We start from the raw sequence: 14,037 nt of genomic DNA, 5'->3' as shown, positions 1-14,037 counted from the left end.
TTTGTCTCCAAGGATTGTGGGTAACACGGCAGACTCTACATGCAGGCAGTAAAATCCTACACCGCTAACTTATAAATCCTCTTTTTATCTTGCCATAGCAGCCATACTTGCTGGGTCCTCCCCAGAGCTCTTCCGCTCCCCCCTCCCTCTACATTAGCTGGCACGGACCGCAACAGATTGACTCAGTCCGACAACAGCTGCCAGAACGCCGCGAGCCTCGTCCTCCAGACACTGACGGATTGTGGGAGGCAGCCAGGGTGATTAGCCCCTGACGTGGGAAAATTATTGCAGCGTGCCACCCCAAAAGCAACTGCACCTGAGCATACCATCAAGCATTCACTTCAAAATCATGTAATGCCCTTTTAAAGAAGAGGTACAATTACTAAAGGATGCAATCAAATCCGTTCATGCATTGTTCTTAATTTGAACCTAAAAATGATGTAGACTTAAAGATTCATTATCAGAAGCAAATCCTATTAATCTCGATGCTAGAAAAGTAGACAAAGTCACTTATGAGGACAAAGCTAAAACTACCTCTTTTTATTCAACAGCAGTTTTCCTGTTCTCAAACAACAACAAGCTGCACTTGACAGAAATTTCACTCGTGCCATTGATTTCTCTCCATCTTCTGGTGAAAAACTGAACTAAACAACCTCCTATTATTCAATAAACATCTGGAACAAAGCGTAACTTTTCCAGACAAAAGCCAAGGTCGGCTAGAGCGCTTCAACTCGTAGATAGGTTTAAAACCTTTTCAACAGCTCAGAGCAATTAATTTCCCCATCTTCCACGTTTCAGCCTTGTCGTTCTGTATTTCAGCTGACTAAAACCCTGAATCTGCGTTGCATTATGTCTCCAAAACCTTTAAAAGCCACTAATGAAACAGACTTTCTGGGGATGCTGATGCTACTTCAAAGCAACAGACAATCCTGTCAGGGAAGCATTATGAACACATTCATGTGTCACGCTGTCTTCTTTTGCTTTCAGTGCCGTTTTTCTTAAAAGCAGCTTTGCCTTTAGGTCTGCATGAACTCGTTGCTTCTCAGAGGACGAGCAGAAAGAAAAATCTGTTCTAGGTGAGTCGTGTTTCTGTTTACTAAGAACAAGCTTAGAAATACCACAAAGGGGGAAGTAAAAACACAATAAATCTACAAGATAAAAACGAGACGCTTGGGGGCATTACTTTTTTCCCAGACACATGATAGCAGCTCCTAACCTGAACTGTTTCTGCAGCCCTTCTTTATGGAAAGAAAAACTGCAGTGTTGTGTCTATATGTTCAGTAAAAAGCTGCAACAACGTGACTTTTAAATGAAGGATACAGACTGATAACACAGAGTAGGACTATCTGCATGTCAGTGCAGCTTTAATGAATGTTGTGTCATCACAGACGCACGTCTAACCATGAATTATGCTGAGTTATCACGGCACAAAATAATCAAACCCCTTCAGGAGAAAAGCAAAAACATTTGAAACCTGATAACAGGGATTTAATACATTTTCCACAAGTAATGCCCCCCCCCCCAGCCCCCATCACCCATTAGTCTGCAAATATGATCTGCACCGGATCACAGGGCAACCGAAACAAAGTTCAATCGACTTTTTCAGGAAAGTGTCTGAGCATCAACAGCCTTCTACCTTCATATGCACACAAGATGCATATTCTGTCCATCTTGTGTGACGCGTCAGCCTCTCTGCTGGTAAACCAGCCCCACATCATGATGCTGCCATCACCATGTCTGACAGATAAGCCTATCCTTGGTTTCTCCTAATGTATTTGTGGTCAAACAGTTCAAACATTGTCTCAATTAACCAGAAAACTTTTCTCCACACAAGATTTGGCTTGTTCACGCAATCAGCTGCAGTTCTGGAGCAGATCCCTGTTCCTTGGTAGAAAAGGACAATTCAAGGAAACTGAAAGGTTAAAGAGACAGTCAGAATCATGCAACTGTGGAAAACCATTTCTCTAAACGACATTAATCGAGGTAAGCTGATGGCTTATGTGTACATTTGAACCTGAATACAGATCTGGCCATGTCTGATTTAAAGAGAAAAAAAAAAACAATACACATCAAACTTGACCGCTAAACTCTCTTGTAAAAATCATCAATTAAACCGTCTAATGCATGAGGATTTAAAAATAAAATGAGAATGACTTAAACAGATCATTAACAACCCAAAATCTACATGGCATTCATTCTCACAAGGAGCTCAAGTCCAACTTTTCACCAGAACTGTAGACGTATCCAGCTAACTGGATTTTTTTCCACTAGCCAGACTGAAGACATTTTGGCTCTTGACAGCAGGAAGGACAAGCACAGGTGTAACTTATAATATTAATGAAGGGTTTCAGCGAGCCACAGCAGAAATCTGGAAGTGAGAACACCTACGCAGAGTTTAAAAAATGTTAATGTCTCCTAAGAAATGGAAGATTTGAAGCAGGATAGGATGGAGTTAGTAGCGTCTTCACTGAAAAATTAGTATAGGACAGAAAGAGACCAATACCGTAAATGTTTATATCAATATTTTCTGAGCTTACATGATAGAGGTGGATGAGAATATGTTATTATTGGAATATTTTAAACAAGTGAAGTTTCTCAAAATTAAATTTAGACTGTTGTTGCTAAACGTGACCACGAGGAAGCAGGAATCATTCAGGAAAAGCATGGGAGTCAATCCTTGGAGAAAAAGATCAATATTTCTGTCCACGATGGAATGCATGCTGGTGTGTGGCACATCTAAATTCACACTCTGATCCATTATATTCTTAAAGCCAGCGAAGTTCAAATTATAAACATTACAGCTTGCTGCACAGGGCACAAAAAAGTATTCATGCTTTTTGAACGCAACCAGACTTTATTAGGTTACTATAACTCAATCCCATCCATTTTAGTGGTGTTTTATGGAATAAACCAAGAAAAATAGCTACGAGGGTTTCATCCAGTTTTCTTTCCTTTGAACCATAAATAAATTACAGAGAAACTAAATAAGCTCATGTAATTAGAGCTTATGTGACTTAATTCTAGTGCAATTCTGGTTGTTCTGTGAAGGCCTCAGAGGTTTGTTAGTGAACAATAACGAGCAAACAGCATTATAAAGGAAAGGAACAGAGCAGACAGGTCAGGTTAGAAAGTCGTGAAGAAGTTTAAATCAGAGAGAAGCTTTGCTCTTGTCAGATGAGACCAAAATGGTTTTTTGTTTTGTTTTTTTAATTTCTGGGCTTAATGCAAAGAGCTATGCATCGCAGAAAATGTAAATACATTACATAATTCACAATGTAAAACACAGTGGCGGTAGCTTCCTGCAGGGGGGGATCCTTTCTTCGGGAGAGACGGGTAGGTAAGAAAACCTGGTATAAACTCCAAAAACAGCCAGGAAAAGGAATCCAAATGCAAAGCCGAGAGAACCTGTGACTCTCCAGCAAAGCTGACTGTTGTGCAAAGTAAAGAACAAAAATTCTAACCTCTACACGTGCAAAACTTTCTGAAACATACCCAAAGACTTGCAATTGTAACTGAAATAAGATTCTGAGAGTGTTGCTCCAGAAGGGATTAAAGGAAACGCACACCACCATTTATCATTTTTCTTTCACTTCACAATTATGCACAAATCTGAGTTTGTAAATTGAAAAAATTAAATAAATGTAGTGTTTTTAAGTTAGCGTTTGTAACAGAACAAAATGTCACAGCATAAATAATTTCCCAACTAACATAAAACTCTCACACCAAGTTTTCAATGTGCGAGTCTACTTTAATAAAGTTAATTCCAATTAGTCCAATTACAGTAGCTTAAATAACACACTGCTGCAATGTGTTTCTAGCAAAAGAAACATTAATACACAAACAGAACTTCCTTGATAAAAAAACCCCCCAAAAAAATCCAAAACACGAGTTGTTTAATTCAGTCAAGTGTCTCACACACCAACATTTCACACAACCAAGATAGTTTAAAGGAAATTATTTTACATAAAGAATACAAGCTCAAATAAAAAAAACATTTCATTTAACCCAAAGGGAAATTAAATATTGTCTCTCAATCCAAAAAAATATGAAAAGCAGTCTACAAAAAGAACAGATCAGAATGAAGCTACTTCAATATGCAACTGCACAGTTCTAGAACAGCATCTTACACAAACTATTAACTATACAGAATTATACAGGATTCAAACAACCAATCCCTAGCATAGTCTGTATGTTTCATTTTTGACTTTCTTACTTCCAAGCATGTCTACAGACAGAGTGCACTTTGAATGGCTTAATAATAAAATGTCAAGATACTTCTACAAACAAGAAATGACAAAAAAAAAACTCTATTGAGGATTTAGTTGTTAACTAGTTTGAGGAAATGATCCTTGTGCCAGACATCAACTGACCTTGCAGCGAACAAACAACTCTGACCTAACAGCGCAGACCAAGAATACCGTTGAACGAATTCGCTCTTTACTCAGACTGTGTTGTATAATAACACCTGGCCTGGCTCTGTGCTAAATAGATATTCCTTGTGCTGGAAAAAAAAAAAAAAATTCCAGATGGTTTGAGCTGCATTTGCTTATTTTATTTCCACCATGCAAATGACGTGAGGTGAGCACCATAAGGTGATATCCAGACATTGGGCTGCTATGTGACTGATGGGTGAGAAAAAAGGTCTGTAACAAATGGGGCCAATTTGCAATAACAAAAAATATATTTCCATAACAAGATAAGCCATTACAGAAAAATAGCGAATAGTCAATTAAAGTGCCTGGAATACTTGTCATGTTAAAAACCGCAGGAGTGCGAAACTCAGTCTGTTCTAATGGGATTTCAATGTGACTGACACAAAGCAGTTCATAATTTAGAAAGGGAAAGAAGAAGACGGTCTTTATAAACTAACAAAACACAAGTTAATAGGAAATTTAATTATGGCAAATAAGTTAAATGGAATAACTTATAGCTTGCAAAAAAAAATTGCATTATTGACAGAATACTATAACCATCTTTTTTATTTCATTTTTTATTTAATTTGTAGTGTCAATAAAGTCAGCTGAAGTGCCTATTTCACCATTATGCATGTTATGTCAGTTACGGCATACTGGAGGGTTAAATGGGTAGGTATGGGAAATGTGGGGTTATGGTCAAGTATGAGTTATTGTAGAAAGGATAAATGTTTAAAGCTGCAGCCTGGACATACATTAGGCAGCAGACCGCATCCCTGTGCAGCAGCAGCAGCAGCAGCAGCTACACCGGCTGGTTGACGTGTGCTTCTACTGAAATCAGAGCGAAACATTCCTGCAGCTGCTACAGAAACCCTCTTCATAACCCCCCCTTTGACTCAAACCAGTAACATAACCAGCGCCTCCAGTAGAAAGACGTCAAAACGTCCTTATATTACCCTCCTGAAGATAAAAGGAGGTGTTCATACACAAACCTCCTCATCTGGCCGAACAGCTAGCCAGTGTTAGCCAGCAGTGGTCACAACAAAATGTATTTACTCTGTCCTGCGATACAAGACCAACATTAGCTTCAAAGGCTACTTACCTCCAGCAGAAAGTGCGTCCTGGAAATGGAGGCTAATTCCTCCCCCAAGCGGACGGAGAGCTAGTGAGAAGTGTGACAGTGTTAAATCTGAGCGGCTACGGTCCCCGGCCAGCCTGGCGGTGTTGCTGCGTTTCCATCTCACAGCTCCATTAAAAGCTGCATTGTTGGAGCGACGGCTGCACAAACATCACTGACTGCACGCAGTGAGGCATTCTGGGAAACGAGGTAGAGCAGTGCCATTAAACGCTGCGGTAGAAAGGTGGAGAAACTGCGCCCCCTGGTGTACGGTCTGGATGCGGTCCACTTTTATGGCGCATTGTAGACCAGGAGTCTGCAATCTGCGTCTCCTGGGCTTCCATAATAACTTTAGCTCAATAGTGATAAACTGTGAAATGTTTAAAATAAAAAGCTTGTCCAGTGTAGATGGTATCAGACAGAAGAAATTTGGCTAAAATAACATCAGTTTTGGACAGTGTCTCTATAATATGAATGAATAATATGCAGATGTTGTTGAACTGACACAAACTGCTGCATCCCAGGTGCACAAACAAGCGTTTTTATATGTCCTTTCTCCTAACAACTGTTAAACTCTATGACCTTCATTTCCCCTAACAAACTCAAGCTCATTTACATTCTGGCGGTTGTTTTCACAGTTTGCGTTAATTGCTTTGCGTTAATTAGATGTTTTTGTTAAGAAAATTCTATAAAATGTGTGAAATGATTTTCCCTATTTTTTATCTTAATCATTAATGCTATATTAGATTGATGTCAGCAACAATTAAATTAAAAACCGTAAACCAAATGTATTTTCCATTATTCTTCACATAAGGAGAGAATAAACTGGGATTTAACTTTAACTTCCATGAGCAAAAGTTTATACTTTCATTCATTTTCCTTTCTGGTGTTTTCAAAAAATGTTGTGAAATCCCTTTTATGCAAATAAATTAAAAATTACTATATATGCTACTGTTAACAAGGAAAAATATATGAAAAAGAAATACACTTTTACTCGCAATGAACTAACTTAATTTAGTAACTGTTATTGCTGACAATGGTTAGTATATTATTTGTTATGCTGTGACAAGGATGTGTTGTGGATGTGGAGAAGGTATTTTGTGGGGGCTGCTGAGGGAGTATGGAGTATCTGGGCAGCTTTTAGAGGCTATCCGATCCTTGTATGTCTTAAGCAAGAGCTGTGCCCACATTCTCAGTGTAAAGTTGATATTGCTCCCAGTGTGCGTTGAACTCTGCCACGACTGCCCCCTTGTAATCAATCATGTTTGTGGTGTTCATTGACAAGATCTTAAGGCATAGGAAAGAGGGGGAGGGGTGACTGGTTTGGCAACCTCAGGATCTCATATTTGCTGTTTGCTGACTATGTCTTCTGGTGGCTTCTTTAGGTCAGGACCTTTTGCATACACCGGAGTAGTTTTCAGTTGAGTCAGCTCCTGTAAGTCTGAGGCCATGATTCTTGACTTGAAAAGGTGGTCTGCTCCCTCTGGACTCAGGGTCAACCTTTGCCTGAGTTTAATCTTGGTGTATTTATTAGTGATGGTAGGAAGGAAAAGTAGATGGACAGATGGATTGGGGTTTTGTCTGCATAATGCAGGCTCTGCTCCAGTCTGTTGTGGAGAAAGAGCTGAGCCAAAACGTAAAGCTCTTACTTTAGAGCTCAGCCTAGATTCAGACCCTCCCCTATGTTCTTATGACATGAATCAGGACTGGAAGAATCCCAGATACACGTGGATGAAATAGACTTCCTCTATAGGGTGGCTTATGGAGGAAGTCTTACCTCGGAGCTCTGTCATATTGGGAGAGCTCAAAGTGGAGTCGCTGCTCCTTGCCACCAAAAAGGAGACCGCTGAAGTGGTGGAATAACAATAAGAAAATATTTTTTTAATCGATAAATGAGCAAAACTAAATAAATTATACTTATGATACATTATTATTATTATTATTAGCCCGTTGGTTCGTTTTAGAATTTTGGCGTGAGCTTCAGTCCTCCCGTCCTGCTGGTGGCAGTAATGAGTTATATAAAGCTCAGACGTACCAATCCAGTTGTAGCAGAAACAGTCTCAGTGTGGAGAGCATGGAGAATAAACACATGTCTGCTTTTTCTTTGTATCAGTCTCTGCAGTCAGAACTGCCCCCTCCGCTTAAGAAGCCCTGCCAGCGGGTACAGGTGTGTGTACAGGCTTCATCAATACCCGACGGGAATATCTATATATGCATGGCTTAATATTTACTGTGCGAACACATAACTGATATTTGTGTTTCTTCGCATCGTATGCATCGTCAATGTGTGGCACTTTAAATTAACCTCCTTTTTTTAATGATATCTAATTAGGTGGAAGTAAAGAAGAAAAAGAAAAAAGTAAACGGATCTGCAGCTGCTATTGTCAACCAACAACGGGCCAAGAGGAGGAAGATCCGCAAAAAACTCGAGAAGGCAGCGAAGAAACAGGAGAGTAAGAAAAATGGACTAGATAATACTGTAAGCATCTGCTCAGGGTTTGACCGTAAATCAGTGTTGTTGAGTGTGTGTGTGTGCGAACCAGATTGAGCGTTTGTGTTTTTTAAAAGCAGCAGCAGAAGGAGGAGAGTGTAACTGCAGAGTCTTTGGATGCGTTGCTCACTGAACTGACCAGCGTTAACAACAGCAAAGAGAGAGCCAACAAATTATTCCAGTGGCTCCTCAAACCCGTTCCTGCCAAGTTCTTCTTCAGGTAAAGTGTCTGTATGGATGCTACATGATTTGTAAGATGCTCTGCATTTAATTGAACCCCCACAGCCACTACAATGTGTCACTACACAGTTGGTACGTCCAGAATGATTTGCTGTGTTAGTTTTCTACCTCTCTCCCTTGTGTTCATCAGGTTTTACAAGTTGGCGAAACAGTCAAACTTAATCTAATTAGCTTTACCCACTACAGAGCTGCAATCAGCATGTTTTTATGTGTTCCTCTCTCGTTACCCTTTCATAGAACCAGCACATTGAAGTGACTACTGCATAACCTGCTGGTAGATTCTTCCAGCTGACCTGGGGAATCTCTGCAGCTCCATGTTAATCCCATCATTTGTCTGCTTTGTTTCTTGGTCTTCATGATGCTGTTTGTTCGTCAAAAAACGTCTGAGAATCTACAGAGAGCAGCTGTGTTTTACATTGATAATAAGTTACACACTTTTGATGCAGTTTGGTTGCACCGAAGTCCGTTTAGGAATATCGGGTTAAATAGGGCAGAATAGAAATAGACGGCGTACTTTTCATACTTTTATTTAAATGCAGCGAGTTGGTGGTCATAATGTTTTTGCAAGGAACTGGATTATCTAAAGGTAATGTTTTTTCTGCTCATCCTGGTGATGCTTCATTGTATATAAGTCCAAGAAGGTTGAACTTTGCATTTTTTAACATGGTACACTAACATTTTCTGTTATTATTAAATAGCACATAAAGGTTGCTATTGTCAGTGGATTTGGTTTAAACGTATGGATTTACCTGCAGCAGGTCTGCAGGAGTGTGTGTGAGAGATAAAATGCTGTGATGTGCAGTGACCTGCTTGCGCACTTGTCCCCATGTTCTTTGTCAGTGCTTCCATCTGGGGAAAGCACAGTGTGTTCTGTAAAGCTTTTGTCATGGTCAGCATTTATATTTTCAGCTGTTTGTCCTACTGTTTCTCCTACTGGGATCATATCAGGTGGACCAGCATTTGTTTTCCCCACAAACAATCAATGGAGCCCTGAGGGATGCCTATGCTATTTAGTTGCAGATTTGCCAAATGTTTCTAAATGCTTACTGGGGAAAATGTGCTTGTGACAAACACAGCACGAGTAACTTGGAAGATATGTAATATATCTTCTTACTTGGACTTCAAAATCTCATACACCATGTATTTATTTATTTTTTTTGTTTTGCCTCATTTGTTTCCTTTGCGGTGATTTATTTGACTTTTTTCTATATGTGAAGGGAAACATGGGAAAAGAAGCCTGTCTACGTTCAGCGCAAGAATCCAGATTACTACAAGGGATTGTTTTCAACAGCTGAGTTTGACCGTATATTGAGGAAGGTAATGTTCTACAACGATGCACATATCTGTCGGCCAGTTATCTAATGATCACCTCTAACTGGTGATCAGTGAGTCAAAAACTGAAACATCCGTTTTTCTCAGTTTTATAAATGATGCAAAAACTTAGATCTACCAATTTTTTTGTTAGCCTGCACCAACAACTGGCATGCTTTATGAATTTGTGTATTTTTTTCTTAAAGGAAAATGTCCAGTATGGAGTGAACCTGGATATCACCAGCTATGTTAATGGCAAGAGGGAAACGCACAACCCACCAGGGAGAGCTCTGCCGTTCACTGTGTGGGATTTTTATGAGGTAAGAATGGAACAGTTCAGGTTTTATGCTTGCTTATGCAAGTATTCCTAATAGCATTTAGGTGTCATTTTGTAGCTGCAATTTGTCTAAGACATTTGCATTAAGACGTTTGCATATTTTCTAAGATAACGTCCATGAAGAAGTTAGAGATACAAATGTACATTTTACTGGAGTTAATGCACTAAATACTTCAATGACTTGATATTTTGTCATCTAGAGTGGCTGTTCTGTGCGCCTCCTGAATCCTCAGGCTTTCTCCTCCACAGTGTGGAGTGTGCTTTCCATCCTCCAGGAGAAATTTGATAGCATGGCAGGAGCCAATGTGTAAGTTCAAGGGAAAAAAAAACAAAAAAAACTTGCTTGCCTCAAACTTCTTTTTTGTTTGTTTCCGTTTTAAACGCATTTTTCTTTCAACCAGATATCTGACGCCTCCGGGAACTCAAGGTTTTGCTCCGCATTATGACGACATTGAAGCTTTCGTGATTCAACTGGAAGGGAAGAAACACTGGCGAGTGTACAGTCCGAGGTAAAATTTATTAAGGTTTAAACTCATCAAAAAGCACCACGTTCATCTATTCTTCTATAACAATACAAAAATATTTTTTCAAATTTTGTTTTACAATTTTATGGTGTTTATTTTTTATTTTTTTAATAAAATTGCTCTCCTGGTCTTGCTGAAGAAAATGATCCCCACAACATGATGCTGCCACCAGCATGTTTTATGGTGGAGAAAATGTACATTTTACTCTGATCTGATCCAAGCATCTTCTTCTACATATTTGCATTAATACACGGGGTTAAATATAAAGGCATGCCACACTTTTCAAAGTTTTTTCTAACTTCATAATTGTGCACTTTTTTTGACACAAGAAATGCTTGAATAATATGCATTCTTTTGAAATATCTTGATCAGTTTTTAATACACATATATAAAGTGGAGGTAATTTGAGGAAAGAGCAGCCAACATTTTGGGTTGTTGACTAAATTTCTGGTAAATATGTATCAATTATATAAATAATTGATACATATAGTGGGAGAAATACCTTTTTTTTATTTTTTTATTTACATCTTTAGGTCCGAAGATGAAGTCTTGCCTGTGCTTTCTAGCCGTAAGTACCAAAAAGGTCTTGATTCTTTCAATGACATAATTTACCTCATCTGAAATGAAAACAGGGCATTTTAATCCTTTTCTAAAATTGGTTTTACAGAGAGAACAAGCTAATTTTGTGACAATAGAAGAAGTGAATCAACTCTTTTGACATGCAGCACATTTGATATTGTGGCTGTTGAGGATGCGTCGGACATTTTGCGTTCTCCTTTCTAGCAAACTTTGACCAGGCAGAGATTGGGAAGCCCATCCTGGACGTGGTGCTGGAAGCCGGGGATCTCCTCTTCTTCCCTCGAGGATTCATCCATCAGGGCAACTGTTTGCCAGACGCACACTCTCTGCACATCACCATCTCCTCGTACCAGAAAAACAGCTGGGGCGACCTGCTGCAGAAGGTAAATGCACTTTCGGTCCCGCAGTCGACGCAGCTGGCAGGAAGCCGCATTACTGCGTTGCAACATTCGAAATATAGAACAATGTTGATGTAGACTCCGTACTGCTTTGTGTGTGATACATTTTGAAATAAAAAAATAAAAGTGGTTGAGCAGTTTTATTTGATTTAATGTTTTGTGATTTCATGTTTAGGTCATTCCTGCTGCATTAGAAGTGGCGATGGAGGAAGATGTGGATTTTAGACGGGGTTTACCTTTGAACTACCTGACCTACATGGGAGTGCAAAATTCAGATAAGGTCATTATTGCTACATTAACTCATTCTGGACTTCCTTGGAGCATAATTAAAGATTTTTTTTTAAACAAAAATTGGATGCGTGGTTGTGAAATTTTATCTAATCTGTACAGACTCAAATATAAACATACATCCCCACCATTTTTATTATCTTTTCCTTTTTAAACATATCTCAGCAAGCTGCATCTTGACTGCTGTTTTTGTACCAATCAGTGCAATTCTAGAATAACTCTCACTGTTTTGATTGGAGATTATAAAGCTTACTGTAATTGGTTGGTGGATTTAAAAAAAAGGTTTAGCTAATGTTAGCCTGTTTAATAATATATAAGCATTTCTTTAGCTCCACTCTAAATTCAGACTTGTGGACCAAAGTTTTGTTTTTAAAAATAATTGCAATTGTGTGCTATAATCATGCCACCTTGTAAAAAGAATGGTTCAGACAAGCTTAAAATGCCCGAATTAATGACGTTTATGCTCATAAGTTATTTAGCAACTTTTCACCGAAACCGCAACTCCTAGTGAGTGAAATTGTTCTTGTGCAGGAGGACCCACGGAGGGCATTTTTCTTGTCTCGGGTTGAGAAGTTGATAAAAAAACTGCCAAATTTCGCCCCGGTGGACGCCGCCGTCGACCAGAAAGCCAAAGAATTCTTCCACGACTGCCTGCCTCCTGTGCTCACTCCAGGTTTGTGCTGTAATGTATGACATTACGAATCAATGGATGGTTTGAGGTTCCAATATTTGATCTCATCGCTCTCAGATGAACTGGCCACCAGTGTGCACGGAGCGCCGGCCAGGTGGGAAAATGGCAAAGTTAAGAATGTCGGTGTTCACATCACTACCCAGACCAAGATCAGGCTGCTTCGTGCAGGGTGTGCCAGGTACAACAGCAAAACTTTGTTTATTTATTTTTTTAGTTAGCAAAAATACATCTTACCGATTCTTCTTTTTGTGCCAGACTATGCAGCGATGGAGATGCCGTGCACCTTTGCTACACCGTAGATAACTCCAGAGTTTACCACAAAGAGGAGCCCAAGAGCTTTGAAATACAAACAGAGGTACATTTGTTTTGTGTGTCTTAATTCTTATGCTGTGCATTGTTCTGATTGCATCTACCTTATTTAATTTTTTTACTTCTTTCAGCATACAGATGCTGTTGAGTTTCTGATCCATTCGTATCCCAACTTTGTGACAGTGGGAAATTTGCCTTGTGATTTTGTTCAGGACAAGGTGGGATTCTCTGCTGTTTGCAGTAATATTTACTGTCAGTGATGATATGAGTTATGTATTAATTGCTGATGCTTTTTTCCCCCTTAGATTGCTCTGGCTGAACTTCTTTTTGAGAAGGGAATTATCCACACTTCTGAACCTCTTGAGGCCCCACCAGCTGTTGAGTCAGAATGACCACATTGTACAATTTAATGTTTGTTTAAAATAAGATCTACACCATGAAACTCGGTCTAAAAGAATCTTCTTTTGAATCTGTTATTTTCATGAATATGCCTTTTCTAGATTTTTTTGATGCATAAAAAACATACTAGCAAATAAAAAGTTCTTGAACAGACATTTTTATTTATTTTAGTTGATACAACTCAAAATAAGGTGTACATCAGTCTCCTTCAACATTACAGCTTGAGGGCCATTCATCATTATTCATTCACACTTAAACCGGTGGAACTTTACAAGCAGTGAAGCGTCTACTTCCAGGTCACCTCCTCACCAGGTTTCAACTCTCTGCAGGGGACAAAAGGTTCAACGGTCATAAGATTGTATCAAAACGTGTTATGATTGTCACTTCAAAGACAGTTTGCACTTTCAAAATTGACTTGAGGCAAAAGTAATTACAGTTCTTACCTCTTGTACAGTGCACTCTTGTTTCTGAATGCTGTCAGCTTCTGGTCCTGCTGTTTGTCAAGGTACCATCCAACCACAAAGCCCATGGGAATCAATATGTGTGCCCAATTCACACTGGATAATGCAAATTTGACCATGGTTCCTACAACCAAAGCAGGGAAAAAGATGAGGGAGTGATCTGAGTTGTTGGTACATAAATTTATTTTTTTGTATTATTTAAATGAACATTATTTTATCCACATCAATTCACAAAAAATGGCATCCTAAGGCATTTTCATTCTTTTTAATCACAGGACTGTAACAGTGAAACAATTTTAATTTAATTCAGAAATTTTATTCAAATTTTTTCAAATTTAGCTCGGTAACAAAATGTCTAAGGAAGCCAGCAAATTGCATCAGAACTTGTTTTCTCTGCATCCCGAGTAAGCAACAAGGCGACAGTGAAATATGTCCCTTTTAAGAATGAGGCAATAATTACAGATAAGCAAAAACAATAAC

The 14,037-nt window shown here is 39.0% G+C and overlaps 2 protein-coding genes across 3 annotated transcripts in view; one reads left to right on the top strand and one right to left on the bottom strand.

The window, feature by feature from the left end:
* Positions 1-5,716, bottom strand: part of extl3 (exostosin-like glycosyltransferase 3) — a 30,911-nt gene extending 25,195 nt beyond the window's left edge. Inside the window, exon 1 of the mRNA XM_008397458.2 lies at positions 5,515-5,716. The gene's annotated coding sequence lies outside the window, so the exon portion shown is untranslated. The remainder of the gene's footprint in view (positions 1-5,514) is intronic.
* Positions 5,717-7,573: 1,857 nt separating this feature from the next.
* riox1 (ribosomal oxygenase 1) lies at positions 7,574-13,249 on the top strand. 2 transcript variants are annotated; one of them, XM_008397462.2, is made up of 15 exons: positions 7,574-7,696; positions 7,862-8,008; positions 8,101-8,240; positions 9,478-9,577; positions 9,778-9,891; positions 10,109-10,215; positions 10,310-10,417; positions 10,966-11,000; positions 11,216-11,394; positions 11,585-11,689; positions 12,229-12,370; positions 12,446-12,566; positions 12,644-12,743; positions 12,829-12,915; positions 13,003-13,249. In XM_008397462.2, exons 1-15 carry the CDS (start codon positions 7,604-7,606, stop codon positions 13,087-13,089), a joined length of 1,665 nt encoding a protein of 554 aa, XP_008395684.1. In that variant the 5' UTR covers positions 7,574-7,603; the 3' UTR covers positions 13,090-13,249. The 2 variants fall into 2 exon arrangements, with proteins under 2 accessions (XP_008395684.1, XP_008395683.1); XM_008397461.2 differs by having other exon boundaries at positions 8,098-8,240.
* The last annotated feature ends 788 nt before the right edge of the window (positions 13,250-14,037 follow it).

This window comes from Poecilia reticulata, linkage group LG21 (genome assembly GCF_000633615.1).
Source record: "Poecilia reticulata strain Guanapo linkage group LG21, Guppy_female_1.0+MT, whole genome shotgun sequence".
In the NCBI taxonomy this organism is placed as follows: Eukaryota; Metazoa; Chordata; class Actinopteri; order Cyprinodontiformes; family Poeciliidae; genus Poecilia; species Poecilia reticulata.
The sequence above is the reverse complement of the archived record's forward strand: the minus strand, read 5'-3'. Positions and strand labels throughout refer to the sequence as shown.

Bases quoted from the DNA above. Each gene is read 5' to 3' on its own strand.
- riox1 (XM_008397461.2), top strand. From the start codon at position 7,604: ATGGAGAATAAACACATGTCTGCTTTTTCTTTGTATCAGTCTCTGCAG. The intron at 11,395-11,584 runs GTAAATGCACTT...TTTCATGTTTAG, and splicing joins GGGGCGACCTGCTGCAGAAG to GTCATTCCTGCTGCATTAGA. The intron at 12,916-13,002 runs GTGGGATTCTCT...TTTCCCCCTTAG, and splicing joins GTGATTTTGTTCAGGACAAG to ATTGCTCTGGCTGAACTTCT.